The sequence below is a fragment of the Sus scrofa genome, chromosome 17 (assembly GCF_000003025.6).
Source record: "Sus scrofa isolate TJ Tabasco breed Duroc chromosome 17, Sscrofa11.1, whole genome shotgun sequence".
Taxonomy (NCBI): domain Eukaryota; kingdom Metazoa; phylum Chordata; class Mammalia; order Artiodactyla; family Suidae; genus Sus; species Sus scrofa.
In genome coordinates, this window is record NC_010459.5 from 10,623,743 (window position 1) to 10,643,844 (window position 20,102).

Below are 20,102 nucleotides of genomic sequence, written 5' to 3' on the forward strand. Positions count from 1 at the left end.
GAGGGCGCCAACCGCCAGTGACAAGCCTGCAAGGAGTGGAGGCTGCGGTGCTGGATGAAAATCTTTGGGGTAGGAGAGAAGACAACAGTTACCTTAGGGAAAGTTGGAAGGGGATGCTTGATAGTGAAGCCCGTGCAGGTTCTCGCTCCTCTCTACCTCCCGCCCTGCTGCCAAACTGATCAGGTCTCAAGCCTGCTTTCTACTTCTAACTGTGCGCCAGCAATTTCTTTTGTAGCGTTGGGTCCAACGTGCAAACTGAGACTTCCAACCAAGAGTGAAAATAAGCCCTTAAAAGTAGTGATCAGAAACTATATCGCCGCGATCAACAGGTAAATGACACACCAGGGAAGTGATACATCGGGGAAATCCCAAGTCTCAAACCCGTGTAGGCTTGGGTGGGGTCGCGCTCCACCGCTCTCCCTGCCGCCAAGCCCTCCAGCACCCCTCCACAGCCCCGCCCAGCCCGGCCTTTTCCTTCCGGATGGACTCCCAAGAGCCGGGGTGGGCGTGGTCAACTCTGGCCCCGCCCACTGCTCGCGTCCCGCCCCGCAGCACGCAGCCTCGGCAGAGCCACTTTACGGCAGTAGAAGAAGGTGGGCCCTAGACTTGAGGAAGGAGGCCCGGCTACGGGGCGGGGAAAGAGGCATTTTGCGGCAGGACGTAAGTGACGGCGCAGGCGGCGCGACAGCAGCTGGAGGGTGGAGGAGGCGGGTTCGTGTTTCCCGGGCCGAACCGGGCTGTGGGGGGGGCTCGGGGCCTGGGTCCGGGAGGTAGTTGAAAGCCTGCGGTGACAGCATGGATGAAGGGGAGTGGGGCGGGGAGCCCTTGGGCTGCTTTGGGAGGTGGGTGGGTCTGCGCGGCTGGCGGGTTGAAGTCCTGGCTCCAGGCCGGGGATCTGACCGTGGTTGGTGTCCCCCGAATCCGCAGCGCGGCCCGTCTAGTCCTCGCCATGAGGCCGCAGCAGGCGCCGGTGTCCGGGAAGGTCTTCATTCAGCGAGACTACAGCAGTGGCACTCGCTGCCAGTTCCAGACCAAGTTCCCCGCGGAGCTGGAGAACCGGGTACGCATCCGGGCTCCCCGCACCTGCTCTGGGGTGGGGCGGCAGGGAGTGCGGGCCGACCCCCGGCCGCCGTGCCCCTGGTGGCTCTGGGAGGGTCAGGCACTGAGGGAGCCTGGGACAGGAGCATTCGAAGAGGGCCACTAAGCGAGCCCTGATGTTTGGAGAGGAAGAATAAGGCCAAGCCTGGGGTCTGATGAGTGAATGGGATTACACGGTGCCCAGTGCCCGGAATCTGCGCCGCCGTCTTCCCCAGTCGTCCCCACCCCTCCTCGGGTTATTGACCACAGTGATGAGGAACTAATTCCTGACGCTCCAGGCCACCTATCTCTGCGTGTTGTAAACTGTATCCTCCAACCTCACCACGCAAGCGAAGTCATCATCATTCTGACTGGCGTTTGTGGCCACTGTGCTAGCTGCGCTGCTGGGCAGAAAGGATTTATTAAGTGCCGTGCCATGCAGTGCAGGCCGGCCTTCTTGGAACCTGAAAAACGCAGCGCAGTGGATGAGCCTGGACAGGGAAATATCTCAGAGTGAGGCCCTCAACTCGGCCCTCCCAGTTCCGATCACAGCGAGCCACCTGTGTTGGGTTGGCTTGCACGTCAAAATTGTCATCAGAAGATGGGGCCTTTGGGCAACCTTACCTACAGAAGGGGATGTGTTTTCCCTTTCTTCAGACTTAGGGAAGATAACGGTGATGGTCATTGTCTTACTTTAAAGGTACAGGGAAGTGAGCGTATGTGAGAGTGTGTTTTCTCTTGTGCCTACAGGTGTTCACACACCCAGAGAAAGGGTGTTTGGTCTTGAGCTTTTGTCTGATAAAACTTACTGTGTGTTTCCTGTCCAGAGGTCAATTTCTGGTTAGATGAGAGCAGGTTTTGTGGCTCTTTCCTCTTTGACAAGAGGGGTGATTAGGCCTGGGCGTGGGACAAAGAAATGCTGGCCATGGGGTAAGTAGGTGTAGGTGACTACATACTGGAGACATGTATAGAAGTCATTTAAAATTAGCTCATAGGGAAGTAGGTGGTTCTACTTGATTGCCAAGGTTGGAAAATCAGCAGTGATCAATTTCAGTGTCCTCTTGTTTGATGCATAACCCTGGGCAGGTTGGTGTCCCAAGTATGTGTCTTTAAATGCAAATTAAAGATCAAACATGCCTCATAAAGATGATTTGTAGATTAGTTTCTGACATGTCATATAAATGCTACAGTTTGTTGTCGCCATGTCATCAGATAACTCAGCCTGATACTAAGCGGACGTTTCCGCAGTCTTTGAAGAGATAGACATGGAGCAAGTTATCTGTTGGCCAGAGCTACTGAATGTTGTGTTTTTGTTTTTTGTCTTCTTAGGGCCACACCCACGGCATATGGAAGTTCCCAGGCTGGGGGTCCAATCGGAGCTGTTGCTGCTGGCCTATGCCAGAGCCACAGCAATGCCAGATCCAAGCCTCATCTGTGACCTACACCACAGCTCACGGCAACCCAGATCCTTAACCCACTGAGCGAGGCCAGGGATGGAAGCTGCAACCTCATGGTTTCCTAGTCGGATTCGTTTCCACCTTGGGAACTCCCTGAATGTTGTTTTTAAAATAATTTAACATCACAGTTGACCTGTTTTACTTGTTAGGACTTATGTGAAATGGATCGAGTGTTTTAGTTTTAAGCCTCTTACAGAAACTTTGATCTAGTACCGTTTATGTACTTTCAAATCAGAATGTAAATTACTCCTTTTCACCATACTTATTTGGATGTCACAAGATACCTTTATTTAAAGGTTGTAAGGTCAGACTTCCAGCTCATAATTTAGCCAAATACATGTATTCAGAATCAGACATTAGTCTTCTACTCTGTGTGTGGTAGAGTCTTTACAGTGCGAATGCAGAATCATAGTGTAGTCACAGAACTCCACTGATTGTTACAGAAAATTGGTATTTCTAAATTCTGGAGTCCTTTTACTTCTTTGACTTCATGTTGCCCAGAACTGCCTGTGATTCTGAGTACTTTATGGAGTGGTATTTGGGGCTGTTCAATTGTGCTTTTGAAAAAAATATTTTTTTCTCTTTAAATGTTTGGTTAAAATACTAGCTTATATTTTAAACTGCTTGGAAAAGCTTTGTTGTTGTTGTTTTTCCCAGTGTGTTGAGATTAAATTTAAATTTCAGGTTTAAATTTTCCTTGCTTTGTTTGATGGGAAATTGAAAGGTTTCTTTTTCTCTACTACTTACTGATTGCTCTACCACTGGGCCTGATTTTCCTTTTGTGAGACATCACACTTGGCAACTTAATAGAGGAAGAAATAAACATTCAAATGTTTTGTATGATTTTAAAGCATTAAACACAGACACATACACACACTTGTTCCCTTTAATTTAGGAGTGAGGACAAGATGTGTCTGTTAACAAGTTTACTTTCTCCACTGCCTGTGAGAATGTAATACTTCGATGTGTAAGTGCATTGTTGCCAGGACAGTTCTTTAAAGAAAGCTTGATTCTCGCTTTAGCCAAAATACAGACATTGTATGCACTCTTAGTCTGGGCAGAAGAGAAGTGAATGGACTATAATTGAAGTATTTTGTTCCCCTATATATCTTTCAAAATGTTTGTATATCTGGTCAGTGGAGATTATCTTTGACTTGCAATCAACCCCATCTTTTCCACAGGAAGTTCAATAAGGAACAAAAAATTCGGGGGAGGAGTTCCCGTCATGGCTCAGTGGTTAACGAATCCGACTAGGAACCATGAGGTTGCGGGTTCGATCCCTGGCAAGGGATCCAGCGTTGCCGTGAGCTGTGATATGGGTCACAGACGCGGCTCAGATCTCGCGTTGCTGTGGCTGTGGTGTAGGCTGGCAGCTACAGCTGCGATTGGACCCCTAGCCTGAGAACCTCATATGCTGAGGGAGCGGCCCAAGAAATGGCAAAAAAAAGACAAAAAAAAGAAAAAAAAATTCGGAGAAAATGAGCCTGATTCTTATTTCCATTCTGACTGCCGGTGTTTATTGGCCCAAATTTATATTTTGCTCCAACTTCATATCTCTCCAAATGTTGATATAGCTGCTAGATCAATGTCCAGGTACCCAGGGGCGAACGCTGACAGCTGTGCTTCATCAGGCCTGGAAGGCGTGAGAAAAATGCCCACAATTCCTCTGTGGAGCCCTTCCTGTTAAGTATGTCCTTTGCCATTACTGTTGCCTACCATGCTTTTTCCCTCTTTTTCAACCTTTTGAAGAAGCTCTTGACCTTTAAAAAAAAAAAAAAAAAAACTTTTATTCTTTTTTATTAAACTTTTCCCCCCAAAATTATTTATTTATTTACTTATTTATTTATTTTGCTTTTTAGGGTCACATATGTGCATATAGATGTTCCCGAGTTTGGGGTCGAACCAGATTTGCAGCTGCCAGCCACAGCCACAGATCCAAACTGCATCTGCAACCTACGCCACAGCTCATGGCAACGCCAGATCCTTAACACACTGAGCGAAGCCAGGGATCAAACCCGAATTGTCATGGATATTAGTTGGATTCGTTACCACTGAGCTACAATGGGAATACCTCAAAAAATGTCTCATTTTGGATTTTTTTTTTTTAATGATCTCTGATTTGCGTTCATCCTGTAAAGCATTACAACCTTGGAATAACTCTTAAGAATTAGTGTTTCTGGTATTTCTGATCTGAAAGAAGATGTTTCCAGGTTGGACCCCCTAGTTCTAAATCATATTCTGGCCAAAGAAACTTAAATAGGGAGTTCCCGTTGTGGCTCAGTGGTTAGCAAATCCAACTAGGAACCATGAGGTTGCAGGTTCGATCCCTAGCCTTGCTCAATGGGTTAAGGATCCAGCGTTGCCGTGAGCTGTGGTGTAAGTTGCAGACGCGGCTCAGATCCCACATTGCTGTGGCTCTGGTGTAGGGAGGTGGCTGCAGCTCCGATTGGACCCCTAGCCTGGGAACCTCCATATGCCACGGGAGTGGCCCTAGAAATGGCAAAAAGACAAAAAAAGAAAAAGAAACGTAAAGAATTCAAAGAATTCTTTGTCAGATCATAATATCATAGGTAAGTCAAATGCAAGTATTTGAAATTATTTAGACTTTTGTGGATTTACTGATGGACACACTGAGGGCATTAACTTAGGTGTAACTAGGTGGGGAGAACAGTGTACAATTAGTATTTGCTCATTGAATTCTTCTCCTAGGTCTGTATTCTGGGAATGAGAACCCAGGTGACCGTTGGTGACACAGCACATGTTCAGGTGGGGGCTCAGTGACGGAACCCTGCCCTGGCTCAGCGCCAGCTCCACCCACCCAGCCCCATGTCAGAAACGCCAATATTCTGAGAAATTAAAAGGGGCTTCTTTTAAAAACAATTCCCTAGTGGTTAGGATTCAGCATTTTCACACATGCAGCCCAGGTTCAGTCCTGGTTTGGGAACTGAGATTCCACATCAAGCTGATGCACAGGGCAGCAAAAAAATAAAAAACAGATCGAGGAGTTCCCGTCGTGGCGCAGTGGTTAACGAATCCGACTAGGAATCATGAGGTTGCGGGTTCTTTCCCTGCTCTTGCTCAGTGGGTTAACGATCCGGCGTTGCCGTGAGCTGTGGTTTAGGTTGCAGACGCGGCTCGGATCCCGAGTTGCCGTGGCTCTGGCGTAGACCAGTGGCTACAGCTCTGATTCGACCCCTAGCCTGGGAACCTCCATGTGCCGCGAGAGCGGCCCAAAGAAATAGCAAAAAGACAAAAAAAAATAAAAAACAGATCGAGCCACCACCACTTTAAAGTGCCTTTGGTTTATTGAGTCCTCCCAGTTTTCCACATGAAGGACAAAACGATTGCCTCTAACCTAAAGGGCTTACTAGCCTAAGAGTGATGATCGTAAGTCATCAAGAGGAGTTCCTGCTGTGGCACAACAGGCTCAGAGGTGTATCTGGAGCTCTGGGACACGGGTTCAATACCCAGCCTGACACAGTGGCTTAAGAATCTGGCATTGCTGCAGCTTCAGTGTAGGTCACAACTGTGGCTTGGATCTGATCCCTGGCCCAGGAACTTCATAGGCCTCAGGGTGGCCAAAAAAGAAAAAAAATTTCAATTTAAAATTAAGAAAAAGAAAAATAAATCATCAGACATGTTCTGTCTGTCATCAAAGAATTATGTTCTCGGAATGTTTTGTCTTAAACTATATATCGAGGTTTTTTTGAATTCCTTTCTGAATCTGTTTCTAAGTAAAGTTTTCATGAAAGAGAGAATTCATATGTAAATAGTTATTAGTTTTAGGAATAAGAGAGATGTGTGAGAGAAGGCAGAGCATAAGGACAGATCAGCTGTGCTTTGTTACCTACCAAGAAGGGTAGAATCGGATGAACTACTCGTGGGCTTTGGAATTCTTAGGGTAAAGATTGAGATTTGAAATCGGCCAAGTGCTGCGAGAAGAAAGGAAAGTGCTATTGGAAAGAGAAGCAGAAGAACAGGGGCTGATGGGAGTGGTATTACTGTGCGAATAAGGTGGCGGTGTCCTGAGTAGAACAGGTGACAGGAATGCCTCCTGGGAACGGGTGTGGTAGCTTAAGATCTCACCTTGTCCATTGTGAGCTTTTATTAAGCAGACAGTTCCTTGAAAAGAGATGGGCGGTGAGGAAACTATTTGTACCTTTTGATCTGCCTAAAATGTCCTTACTTCCCTTTTTTGCCTGGTAGACTGAAGCATGGAGGGACTTAAAGATCACCTGGTCTTGGGAGTTCCCGTTGTGGTGCAGAGGAAACGAATCCATGAGGACTCAGGTTCAGTCCGTGGCCTCGCTTAGTGGGTCAGTGTTGCCAAGAACTGTGGTGTAGGTCACAGACATGGCTCAGATCCCAAGTTGCTTCGGCTGTGGCATAGGCTGGCAGCTGTAGCTCCAATTCGACCCCAAGACCGGGAGCCTCCATATGCCATGAGTGTGGCCCTTAAAAAAAAAAAAGTTACCTGCATTTTTTTTTTTTCTCCGTCTATTTAGGGCCAAACCTGCACCATATGGACCCCAGGCTAGGGGTCAAATCGGAGCTGTAGCTGCGGCCCACACCACAGCTCATGGCAACGCTGTGATCCTTAACACACTGAACAAGGCCAGGGATCGAACCTTCGTCCTCATAGATACTAGTCAGGTTCGTTAACCACTGAGCCACTACAGGAACTCTATCTATGGTTATGGGCTGATAAAGGGAACTCAGCCCTCCTTTTGTGTCCCAGCCATTCTTGGCACTTGCCTCGATTACAGATCACAGAACTCTCACAGTTTATTGTGCTTCGATTGTTACGTATCTGCTCTGCTTGTGACTGGAAAGCCCATGAGGACTAGACAGTGTCTTTCTCACCTTCCTCTACAGCCTGATGCCAGGTGCTCAGCAAATGTGAGTGTAGGAAGGATTGGGCCGGGGGTATATAATTTAATGAAGTTACTTGAAATTTGGTATAAAGAGATACCATTTGGAGCCTTGAAGATACCAAGTGTCCACAAGAAGACTAAAATTAAGTAACCACTCATCAGGTTCAGTAACTTGGGTCCAGATTTAACCAAAGTCACCTAAAATGATGTGTTAGATAAGAACGTTGACAGAACAGCAACCTAAAGTAGTGATAGCATGCATTGAGGGAGTTGCTCTTTTTTTCCCCAAAAAACTCATTTTTAAATTCTTTTTTTCCGCACAGATTGATAGGCAGCAATTTGAAGAGACAGTTCGAACGCTAAATAACCTTTATGCCGAAGCAGAGAAGCTCGGGGGCCAGTCCTACCTAGAAGGCTGCCTGGCATGTTTAACAGCATACACCATCTTCTTGTGCATGGAGACTCATTATGAGAAGGTAGGGCTGCCTTTGTTTTCACACATTCTCTTAAAACCATGAAAAAGGAGAGCTTTTTATGTTTATATTCATGTGGTGACAACTGCCATAAAAGTTAAAGGGGCAGAGTTCCCACTGTGGCTCAGTGGGATAAGGACCCAACATAGTGTCCATGAGGGGTCAATCGCTGGCCTCACTCAGTGGGTTAAGGATCCGGCATTGCCAAAAGTTGCAGTGTAGTTCACAGATGTAGCTCAAATCTGGCATTGCTGTGGCTGTGGTGTAGGCCGGCAGCTACAGCTCCAGTTCGACCCCTAGCCTGGGAACTTCCATATGCTGCTGGTGCAGCCAGTTTTAAAAAAAAACTAAAGAGGCATTTATAATAATAATCGCTCAGATTTTGTTGTTTCTATGACCAAAGCACACAGAAGAGTCCTGTGTCTTTCAGAAACAGGTTGACACATCAGTGTGGAAACTGGCTTACACTTAGGAAGAATGTGAAAAATCTACGTGCTCAATCTGCCCAGTCTTCCGAGAAGCCTTTTCCTTTATTTCCCCCAAACTTCAGTCTTCCATCTCATCCCCCCACCTGAGTTCTTGTCCTCTCTTTGAACTGTACTGGACTCAGTCTGGCTGGCTTTTCAACCTAGACATCCAAAAGCCGCACATCACACCTCGCCATCTGGTTCAGGAGCAGCCTGCCTTTTTCAGGACTGTCTTTCGATGGGGGCGGGAAGGGGGCAATTCCTCAGCCGTCAGACTCTCCGTTTATGAACAGTTCCTGATGTCCTTTGCCACACCCTGGCTCGCGCCCGTCCTGCCTCTAAGGAAGCAGGGTCTCCCTCCCCTTCTTTGCCTTTTCCAAATGGCCGCCGTCTTCCTAAGGCACAGCCCTGCCACCCCTGCCACTTGGGTGAGGTCGAGGCCTTCGAGGGTTCTCATTTCTGGCCGCTGGGTGATGGGCAGGCCCTTCTCCAGCCCACCTCCAGCTCGCCTTCCCAGCGGTGTCGCCCCTTCCTCACTTTCTCTGCCAGCCAAGCACACACTCCAGGCTGTCCTCCAGCTGGCCTGCCTTCTGGGTCCAGACCTCTCAGCTAACTGTCCATCTCCTCTTCCGCTAGAATCCCTTCTCTGTCTCACCCCAATGCTTCTTGCCTTGTGGTCTTTGGGGGCACTTAGTGCTCTCTACCTGGGAATGTAGCCTTTTGTGTTGTCTTGTTTGCCTTTCAAATATGTATCTTTCTTGAGGTCAAGGGCCTTCTTCAGGCTTAACATCATGCCTTGGGTGTATGAGGCACTCCCTGAATGTGTTAAGTGCATAAATTGACATTAACCTCAGTAAACCCCTAGTACAGGGTGAAATTCTGACCATGTTTAGAAAATGAAGGGCTGAGGAATTCCCGTCGTGGCTCAGTGGTTAACGAATCCGACTAGGAACCATGAGGTTGTGGGTTCGATCCCTGGCCTTGCTCAGTGGGTTAAGGATCCGGCGTTGCCGTGAGCTGTGGTGTAGGTCGCAGACGCGGCTTGGATCCCGCGTGGCTGTGGCTCTGGTGTAGGCTGGTGGCTACAGCTCCGATTCGATTAGACCCCTAGCCTGGGAACCTCCATATGCTGCAGAAGTGGCCCTAGAAATGGCAAAAAGACCAAAAAAAAAAAAAAGAAAATGAAGGGCTGTGAGGATCTCTGTGCTCCCCCCCACCCCAGGTATCCCTGTCCCTGTCCCATGCAGTGGGAGAGCAGGTATAGTCACAGCTAAAGTATTTTCAGCCGTTGGCTGGAATTGTTGCTGTTTCTTCACTGGCCTCCTGACACGACTCCCCTGCTGTTACCGCAGGGAAACATGCAGATAACTAGTTGAGCAGTCTGTGTCCTCCTCATGTCACACAGACAAGCGGCTCCCTGTCACCTCTGCTGGGCCTTCAGCATCAGACGCCCCAGAGAACCAGGGTCAGCTTTCAGTCCGTGCTGTCTTAGCAGCTGCTCTTTAATGATGCAGTTGGTGGGTGAAGGAACAGAGGATTCATTCATTGGATAGCTGTTTACTGAAGGCCTGCTATGTGCTAAGCAGCGTGCAGAGGATATAACTAAAGAGGGCAGACATGCTTGCCGACACTGTGGAGTTTATAATTTCAGGGTAAACAAACACTGATAATAAGGAAACAAAACCAACAGAATTGTAAGGTGTGATAAGTACCTTGAAAAAAACAAACTTTGCTCTGAAAAAAACAGAGTGGGAGAGACCTAATTTAGACTGTGTTGTCAGAAAGGGCCGCTGGCATGTGCAGGATGGGAAGCCCGGCACCGTCCACATGGAGAGAGGAACCTATGCCGAAGGCCAGGAGCATCCTGGGACCTCGCAGAAGGAGGGGAGTGGGGTGAGAAGGGCTGGAGGTGATTGGGGGGGGGCAGGCATCCTGCGGGAGTGTGTGCTCGGTGCAGGGAGAAGCCACTGAGAGGTTTTTAAACTGGAGAGTGACATGGTCAGATTTTCACTTCAAAGAGATTTCTTGACTCTTTGAAGAAAAGGTGTAAAAGTGGAAGTAAGATGCTTCACAAGAAGTACTGGCAAGAGGTGACGATAGCTTGGCCGAGGAGCAGAGCAGTGGAGAGGAAGGAGGTGAACAGATTCAAGGGACGTGGTGGTGGTGGAGCCAGGGCCTAATGTGGAGCTGCTGACTGCAGAGGGGAGGGAAGGCAGAACCCTGTGGGTAGCAACAGCCGTGGGGTGGCCACTGAAAGATGTGTAGAATGTTGTCAGTTGAAGGCAGAGACAGACATCCTCCAGAGTATTTTATTCACACTTGAAGTATTAGATGCTTGAATTGCCATTTCACTACAGCTTGTAAGCTTGTTGGTGAGATTTTAATTTTTATTTATGTATGTGCATTTGCTAAAATAAATAGATACCTCCTTCTGAGGTCAGTTGTTAAAAAAGAAAAAAAAAAAATCTCCAAGTTTGAGTTCTCTCAACTATAAAATGGGTCTTAGAATTAATAAGTTGACTTACATATGGTAGATGTATGATAGTGTTTCTCAAAATAGATTTAAAAATTGGGTTAGTATATGAAGTTCCCATTGTGGCTCAGTGGTAATGAACCCGACTAGGATCCATGAGGACGTGGGCTCGATCCCAGGCCTCACTGAGTGGGTTAAGGATCTGGCATTGCTGTGGCTGTAGTGTAGGCCAGCAGCTACAGCTCTGAATTGACCCCTAGCCTGGGGACTTCCATATGCTGTGGGTGTGGCCCTAAAAAGACAAAAAAAATTATGTTAGTGTATATATGTATTTATGTATGTTTCAATGAGATATTTATGAATTTATATACAAATTTTTATTTCAAGTGTAAAATCTTTTTTAGCAGCCACTAGTTTATTTAGCTACTAAACATTTAGCAGCTCTTAATTAAAATCTTTTTTGACTCTTAATCGTGGAAGGCAGTTCTCAGTATCAGAAATATGATGGAAATTGATTAGGTCCAAATTTATGTTTTGAGTTCATAGGTGATCTATAAGGCACTACTTTATAAGCCTAAGGTCTCTTTCTCTTTACAGATTAAGTATTATAAAGCAACCACAGGGAGTTCCCTGGTGGCCTAGGAGTTAAAGGATATGGCATCGTCACTGCTGTGGTGTGGGTTCAATCCCTGACATTCCACAGGCTCGGCCAAAAGTATTAATTAAAGCAAGTAAAGACAAAATAAAATTACTCAGGAAACCAGAATTTAAGGCATGGCCACTTTTTATAAATACTTGTTTTTTTGTTTTTTTTTTTTTATTTTAGAAGCTGGACATGACTAACTAGATCATGCAAAGTAAATGGCTGGAATGGTCATAATTAAGATATAATGTATCTGTCCTTTTTTTTTTTTTTTTTTTTAGGGCTGCACCTGCTACATATGGAGGTTCCCAGGCTAGGGGTCCAATTGGAGCCAGAGCCTCAGCAACTCAGGATCCAAGCCCCACCACCTGCGACCTACACCACAGCTCATGGCAACACCAGATCCTTAACCCATTGAGCAAGGCCAGGGATTGAACCCACATCCTCATGGATGCTAGTCGGGTTCGTTAACCACTGAGTCACGACGGGAACTCCTGTACCTGTCCTTTTAAAAGAAAACATTTTAAGTGTGTCTTTGTGTTTTTGATAAGATGATAGAAATTTTAGCACAGTCAGCCCCTCCCTCTCTCCAGTTTGTCCCTTAGGAATGTCTGTGTTGTTATTTTCTACTTTATGAAAGGACAGGCATTTAGTCTTCATTGTTTTAAACACTACAACTTGTAGCCTGCAAACAGTAAGCCAGATATAATAGTGCTTACATTTTATCATGCGGGTTACGTTTTTCGAAATTGTAAATAGGCCATTTAAAACCCACTAGAACAATCATGCATTTTTTTCCCTTATAGTGTGCTATTTATTGATCTAAAATGAAGATAAAGGCCTCAGTGTATTTCTCTCTGTTGCTGCCCATTATAATCAGGGAACAAATGGGCTTGTAGAAGGTCCTCCCCTCAGCAGCTCTCTGCTGTGTTCCTCAGCTGGAAGATCCCCCTGCTGTGAGCTGTGATCTGAAAGGAGCACAGTCTAGAGGAACTCGGATCTTACCGGGATCCGAGGCTCTCACTCAGCCTCCCTTCGGATATCTTTCTTAGGGTCTGGTAGGCTTTCTCCAGTTTAATAATCTCAGCGACAACGGTAGTGTTTAGCTTTGTAAGTATACAAATTGAGGTTTTATCGAGGGTTCGAGGATAACAGAGGTCATTTTGTTCAGTATTGTAGTTTGTCTAAACATTGATTTACCAAGACTAGTAGAGTAGAATGTCACCCAGAGGTTTCTTGGAGTGAGAGTGGGGCTTTGCCCTGTGTGTGTGATGTGGAATGAGTTCACTCACGCCTGTGAATGCTTTCCTATTGCTAACGAGACGAAGAGTTTAAAAGCATCTTGTTCAGGACAGTGCTGCTTTCACCAAAGGACGCTAAGAGGATTTGGAGCTCATACAAAAAGAAAACGAGTTGTTTTCTCCCTGAACTGATACCCAGATGCCCATGGGTGTTATTAAAGTTTACATAAAAATCCTGCGCAACAAAAGTTATGCTTGAATTGAATAAAGGAGTGCTGTTTCTCTAGCTAGCAACCTGCACCCAGGGAGAGAGGGAGGAAAGCTAGCGGTTCTGAAGGAATCCTTTCTTTGAAACTAGCCATGCGGGCATTTTTCTGCGCATCTCCCGAGTATGAATGGACTGGGGTGAGGGAGAGGGCTCTCCAGTTTCCAGCTCTGGCAGGTGAGCTGAGAAGGCTGGCGGGTCCTGAGTTGGGCGCCTTGATGGGCTGCTTCCTTGTCATTTCAGCATGATTGACAAGATACCCATAAAGACCAAGCACCACTCACACTCTTTGAGAGCTGAAAAAACAGGAGAAGGATATGTATACTTCAGGTAATTAGGTGAAAAAAAAATCTTTTTTTTAGAAATAGTATTCTGGAGTTCCCGTCGTGGTCAGTGGTTAACGAATCCGACTAGGAACCATGAGGTTGCGGGTTCGATCCCTGCCCTTGTTCAGTAGGTTAAGGATCCAGTGTTGCCATGAGCTGTGGTGTGGGTCGCAGACACGGCTCGGATCCCCCATTGCTGTGGCTGTAGTGTAGGCCGGCGGCTACAGCTCTGATTCGACCCTAGCCTGGGAACCTCCATATGCCGCAGGAGCAGCTCAAGAAAAAGGCAAAAAGACAAAAAAAAAAAAAAAAAAAAAAAAATTCTGTATCAATTTATACCAAAGCACCTAAATTTTAACATCCGAATTTGTTAGTTTGGTCTAGTCCATTGTAGACACACACTTAAATCATTTCTTAATTTCCAACTATATTTTCATACAAGTCTTTTCCCCTCTCTGCTGTGATCACAGTTATCTGTGACTTTATCATATTCTGGTAGTGTGAATTTAAGAAAATATATAGTAATTAAAGAACTGGATCAAAGCCTCTTTGAACATTAGAGCCAGAAAAAGATTATGACTTTGAATCTGAAATAAAACATGTAGCTCTTTGATTTTGTATACAACTATTAAGATTTATTTTCTTCTCGCTTATCTGTCCCAGAATTGCCCTTATTAAAGCTGGAGATTTGGCAGTTTCCAGAAGTTCCTTTGTATCCTATCTGGTTTCTGTCTACATTTGCTTTGACTTTTACAACCTTACTACTAAACTTATAAACCGAGGTTCCCATCTAGGACACAGGAGCAAGCTACAGAGTACCTCTGCATCCAGTCCTGGAAGTGATATAAGACACTTGTCACCGGAACCTCCATGGCAGCCAGCGAGCACGCCATTTACAAAGGAACAGAAACCTTCCAGATTTAAACTAACTGGGCTCTCTTTGTTATCAGCCTACTCTGTATCCTTACTTACAATTAATGAAAATGTACAAAGGAGGGAAGAAGCAGTGTCTGTTACAGGAGAAGGTCAGAAACTGCCCTTGATGTTGGAAAGTGTCACATGAACCACACGTTCTGAGTAGGGCGTTGAAAGCATAACCAGCGCTGTGTGCAGGGTCCTCTTCGTATTTCCTGCATGCAGGTGCTGGAAGGGGTAGGGGCTGGTTCTCAGGCTTCCCTGTGCATCTCTACTTGCACCACATGGACCAGGCTCGGGACCAAGGGGTCCGTCCACTGCCCTGTGTCTTGGTGTAACTGGCCTGAGCCAGACACCCAGAGCTGTGTCCCACCACGAGGAATATCCATTTCCCGCTTTGAAAACGAATCCGCCTGAGCATTTTGAGATCCAGCTGATACCTAAAGGGAAATCTGATGAACTTTGTAAAAAGCTGTGATGTTTCTTTTCGTCAGGTTCTGAAGAAGGTCTCCAAATACATTCAAGAGCAGAACGAGAAGATCTATGCTCCCCAAGGCCTCCTCCTGACAGATCCCATCGAGAGAGGACTCCGAGTTGTATCTTTTCAGTCTAGACCACAGGGTACAAAAGGCTCTAAAAAGAACACGGTGATGGTACTGTCTTGCCCTGGCTAGAAGGACCTGAGCTCCCTTGTCTCAAGCTTGCCCTGGGACCCCTCTGTGGGGGTGGTTCCTGTCGTAAGCCTCCCAGCTCCAGCATCTTCCTCTAAAGCCCACCTCCTTCCCCTTCGTCATTCTGGTCCCTGTGGCTTGTTTAGCATTGGTTGCCATTGTCTTGGTGGTTCTGAGGCATCTTGTAGTAATAATGGCGGTGGTGCGAGTAATGCATTTCAGCTGCAGAGACCCAGCGACAGCCCCTTTGAAATGCATGAACCCTAATGTGTGGTGTGGTGGGACTGCCGGCCAAATGCATCGCAGAACCGTGGGCTCTTCTGATTCCTGAAATCAGTTACAGCTGCCAGATGTACCATTTCATTACCTTTGACATACTGTGCCTATTTTTAGAGGCGGTAAGCTTTGAAAATCACTAAGTGAATTTGGTAAATAAAATTGCCAGAAAAAGCCCCCAAACAAAACTAATTTAGTTTGATAGCTGGAGTAATGGGTAAAATAACTTTTTTTTTTTTTTTTTTTTTTTTAAAAAAACCTAGGTCATATAATCCCAGGCCTTCCGGCTGATGGTCATTTCAGCAGTTTCATTATACTCTGCAGCAGTGGTTCTCAAACGTTCAGAACTCATGAACCCTCTCCCAAGAAAAATCTGCTTATAATTTCAGGGCATTTTGAACCCCTGAGTTCATCACCTCCGTGGGTGCTCAGTTAAGACCCTCCTCTTAGTTCTGCAATAAAGCATCCTTTTTCAGAATTTTTTTTTCCCCAAAAAATAAGTAATTGATGTTTGAGGAAGAACTGCATGTGGAGTGCTACAGGCGATTACCTTTCTTAAATGTCTCAGCAAGCTGTAGAAAGCATTGCGTTTAACTGAGGTAGGAGACCTTTTTAATAAATTAAGTAAAGCAGTTCTCTGGTGGTGCAGTGGGTTAAGGATCTGGAGTTGTCACTGCTGTGGCTCAGGGCACTGCTGTGGCACGGGTTCAGTCCCTGTCCTGGGAATTTCCACATCCCTCGGGCACGGCCAACAAAATGAAATAAGTAAAGCAATTGAAAGACAAGTCTGCGCAGACCACACCCATCATCTTGCCATGGCCCCTTTTTCTATGTTGTGTCCTGTAGTGTGTTTTCTTAACAGCCATGCTGTTTAGATTGAAATTACCATTTATGAAGACAGAGGCGTGAGCAGTGGGAGATAAACCATGGAATTAAAGGTAAATATGAACATTATGTGAATTACCTACAATTTTTGACATTTTTGTAGGATGCATGGATTTTCTTCCTGGCATCGTAAATAAATAGTGGCATATTCTCTGTATTGGCTTTAAAACATATGTATATAACCCAAGCGATTACAGAATTTAATCCTGATCCCCCCCCCCGCCCCGTATTGTTTTCAGATTTATTTTGTTGTGTTGTTACTTTGTTTTTTGGATTGGGAGGGATCTTATTTTAATATTTCACAACTATCCTAGACATTTTAATAGTTGTGTCTTGGATATAAGAATCAGTCCTGACGTGTTCCCTGGTGGCATAGTGGGCTGAGGATCCAGCGTTGTCAGTGCTGTGGCTCAGGTTCCATCCCAAGCCCAGAAACTTCTGCACATGCCAGGAGGATCAGTTCAGCGATTTCCCTGCCTACATGACAAATGGCTTTAATAACCAAGGAAACATTTCAGAGTGGAGTAGGGAGATTCAGAATATTTCATTTATTTAAGTGGTGTCATCGCCCTGTAGAAGAAACCTTACCTCTCGAGGGTAGAAGCGTAAATTTTCATTCTTTTTAGAATGTTTATGGTCTTATGTATCCATGTAATGATGTGAGTAAATGAGAAATAAATCAGTGACGACTGATCAGAATCTGCAGCCACAGTACTTCAGCTCAGCCTTCTAAGTGACCAAAAAATCCTCCTTCACTGTTTCTGCCTGTTTTAGTCATGTGCTCTTTCTCCAGAGAAGGTTCTGTGGGTGAACCTGCCCGATTGACTTTGTCTGCAGGCCTCTACAGTAATTCACAGGCAGCACGGAAACAGGTTCCACCTAAGCAGGCAGAGTCCTTCCCAGGGCAACACTAACAATAACAGCTGCAGTTTTGAGGGCAGGGCACCTGCTGTGTGCCAGGTTAACATGTAGATGGTATTTTAAATCTCACAAGAATTCTGCAGAGTATTTCCCCTACTTTCCAGATAAGCCAAACAAGGTACAAAGAGATTAAATGATGTTCTCCAAGTCACACAGTGATGGGTACCGGGATACGAACCCAAGTCTGACCTGAAAACCCCAGTTTTTAACATCACACTTTCTGGAAGTACCTGCAGCAGCAGAAACGTGGAGAAAGAGTTCATCAGATTATTCTAAGTGTATATATCCCCCTCTTTTCTTTTTCAGTACTGTTTTAAAAACACATTGTCTGCTCCCGTACTATTTGTTGAGCCCTACAAAGCAGCCATCGTCCCAAAGCTGCCCTCTTGCATGAGAGAATGTGTCACCCAAGTCCTTAAAAGCCCCACACCTAAACAATGACACCCTCTACAGTGTGCCTCCTTCTTCACAAAGGCTTTGTTTTAGAACACTTAGTGTTACCTGTCCGTGCGCGCTTTCTCATGCGCAGTTTCCAAACTGATACTTCTCTGGATGATTAACCAGGGACCCTCTGTGGTTTGTGTTACATGTTGGGGTACGTTTGTTTGATCTGTTGCAGCTGCACTGACTTGGCACAGCCCATTTGTCATGACTCATTTTGCAGCTCTTGCTGCTAAATGTCATGTTTTTCCGAGGTAGTGCAGGGTTTTGAGCAATTACACACCAGAGACTAATCTATCAATATTCAACAACAGTGAAAGTTTAAAATAAGATTTACATTAGGAACTGGTGGTAGTTTCACAAATGCAAATATTTTTGTTCAGCGCAGTTTAGTTTTCAGAGCTTTGTGTTCTTCGGGCTCAGGGTCCTGTGTGGGCTGAGGTCTTGGAGGAGGTGGGGGGAAACTGTAAGAATAATTAATTCAGTTCTATCATTTTTCTTACGTCCACCTGGTATCTGTAGGTTGAAGCATTGTATGGGAATTAAATTACTGATTAACAAAAGAGCACTCAAATCATGGAGATGGCCTTCATTTTTAAAAAGAGCTTTAAACGAAATACTTTGCTCCTTTTAAAAAGTTATTTTTTTTCAATACCTTTCTCATTGGACAGCCTGATGGTGCTTTCCCTCTTTGGATTAAGACTGTCTTCTTTACTCAAAGACAGAATAGGGAGGTTTCCTGATGGTGCAGTCAGTTAAGGATCTGGCATTGTTACCGCTGTGGCGTGGGTTCAGTCCCTGACCTGGGAACTTCTGCATGGCCTGGAGACAGCCCAAAAAAAAAAAAAAAAAAAAAAAAAAAAAATTATTTTTTTAAATAGAATATATCAGTATTTTATCACAATAAGTTAGTGATTAAAAATAACCAACATCTGTTGGCACTTACTATGTGCCTGTTCTGTTCCAAATGCTGGATTTGAATTCTCACAACACGCTGATGAGGTAGGTGGTGTTATCTCTGTTCTTCAGATAAGGAAACAGAGGCACAGAGAGTTATTGGTCCAAGGCTAAAAATCACAGCAGACAGGCCCCGGGTCAGCCGATCACACCTTTGCTGTCCTACCTCCTGTGACATGATTGGTCAGAGATGGGAACGTCCAGGGCTGGGCTCGCCAGGCCATCAGGCAGGTAGTGCAGATCCAGGTATTTCATAGCTAGAGACAGAGTCAAGAGAACTTAGTCCACATGTCGGGAGCTCGCATCAGGTGATGTCTTAGAAGTTATTTTTGCATCCCTCTCTAAAACCTTCCCTTCTCCCCTCTGATCATAGATCCCACCTCCAGCTGGGACCCTCATCTGTCCCCTGGCCGACCGCAGCGTGTCCCCTACCTCCTCTCAGAGCATCATTCCTTCGTATCTGCTGCCAGAGCCACGGTGCCATTCACTCCAAGGACTCACTTTCTGAAATTCCACACCTGGGGTGACCTCTAGTCGCTCAGCATCCACTTTGTGTCTCCAAATTGTGTAGAACTCTGTAATCATCTGACTAGTTCCTGAGAAACACAATGAAACATTTCACTTTTTTTTTTTTTTAATTCGAAGCCATTAATAAAATATGCAGTTGGTCAGCCCAACACAGTTTATTTCTTATCTGCCACCATTCCTCGGGCCAGCTTCCACAAGCCGTATCCTAGCCAGTGTTCAGTCTTACTCCCCCAAATTCATACAACGCTTTTCTCCAGGATTTTGGTGAAGGGTGGGCTGTGTCTGTGGTTTTGCTAAGGCATCTCCCAGATTTCCAAGAACTACCAGTTTTGCCATGACTCAAATCTTAAAAGATCTAGTTCTGCTGTTTAACTTTCTCAAACTGAAGCTCATTGGGAAGATAATGTGTAATGTTATTTGTTTTATTACAGCAGTTCCTAATTAAAGCAGTATTTAATGCAATTTCCAGGTTTGGTTTTTGAGAATTTTGTTATTACTGCACTACCTTGAATGTTGAGCTGTGGGATGTGTTGCTTGTTCCTTATAAAAATAAGTAAGCACAATAAAGTGGATGCCAAACCATCAAACATAAATGCCCCTGCTGTGTCCCTGACTGTGTAATGAGCAAGTGTAATAAATATTTTACTTCTAGTTTTGTTATAAATATAACTTAAGAGAAAAAAATTTGATAGGAATGATACTGTATATTGCTAATTTTTAACTATCCCTACTGGCAAACCTTCTGATTCATAGACTTTCCTCCATATACAGTATTCAGTGCACAGAAATGTTATGATCGATTCAAGTTCAGTAAGTTAAGTGATTTCCAACTGAAACTCTCAAGTCTGCATCAATATCTCTAGCTCTTCTCTTGGCTGTGTGTTCTCAGTATTGGGACTTTTATGCCCTTCATCTTTGAGGTTTGAGAGCACTGGATTTGGGAGAAAGATAAATATATTAGATGAGGATGAAACAGTTACAAGTTTTACTCTCAGAGATATTGTAGGTGCTAATACTGGACTCACTCTTTCAGATTTAATTTCTTTTATGGGTCTGTTAGTTATTCAGTAAATCCCATAGGTCTGTGTAATATTTTAATTGTATAAAACTTGTTACTTTATAGCCTATAATAGTGTGTCTGTCTGCCTTTGAAACCCGTTGCAATAACTTTGCTGAAATACTAACACGTTAGTAAAACTTTTCGTAAACAAA

The 20,102-nt window shown here is 45.1% G+C and overlaps 1 protein-coding gene across 8 annotated transcripts; it reads left to right on the forward strand.

The window, feature by feature from the left end:
- On the forward strand, positions 636–20,102 carry GOLGA7 (golgin A7). 8 transcript variants are annotated; one of them, XM_005672664.3, is made up of 6 exons: positions 637–660; positions 928–1,060; positions 7,732–7,884; positions 14,706–14,807; positions 16,034–16,096; positions 18,736–20,102. In XM_005672664.3, exons 2-5 carry the CDS (start codon positions 950–952, stop codon positions 16,079–16,081), a joined length of 414 nt encoding a protein of 137 aa, XP_005672721.1. In that variant the 5' UTR covers positions 637–660; positions 928–949; the 3' UTR covers positions 16,082–16,096; positions 18,736–20,102. The 8 variants fall into 8 exon arrangements, with proteins under 8 accessions (XP_020933202.1, XP_005672721.1, XP_005672722.1 ...); XM_005672665.3 differs by having other exon boundaries at positions 643–711; positions 16,029–16,096; XM_003134222.5 differs by having other exon boundaries at positions 643–711.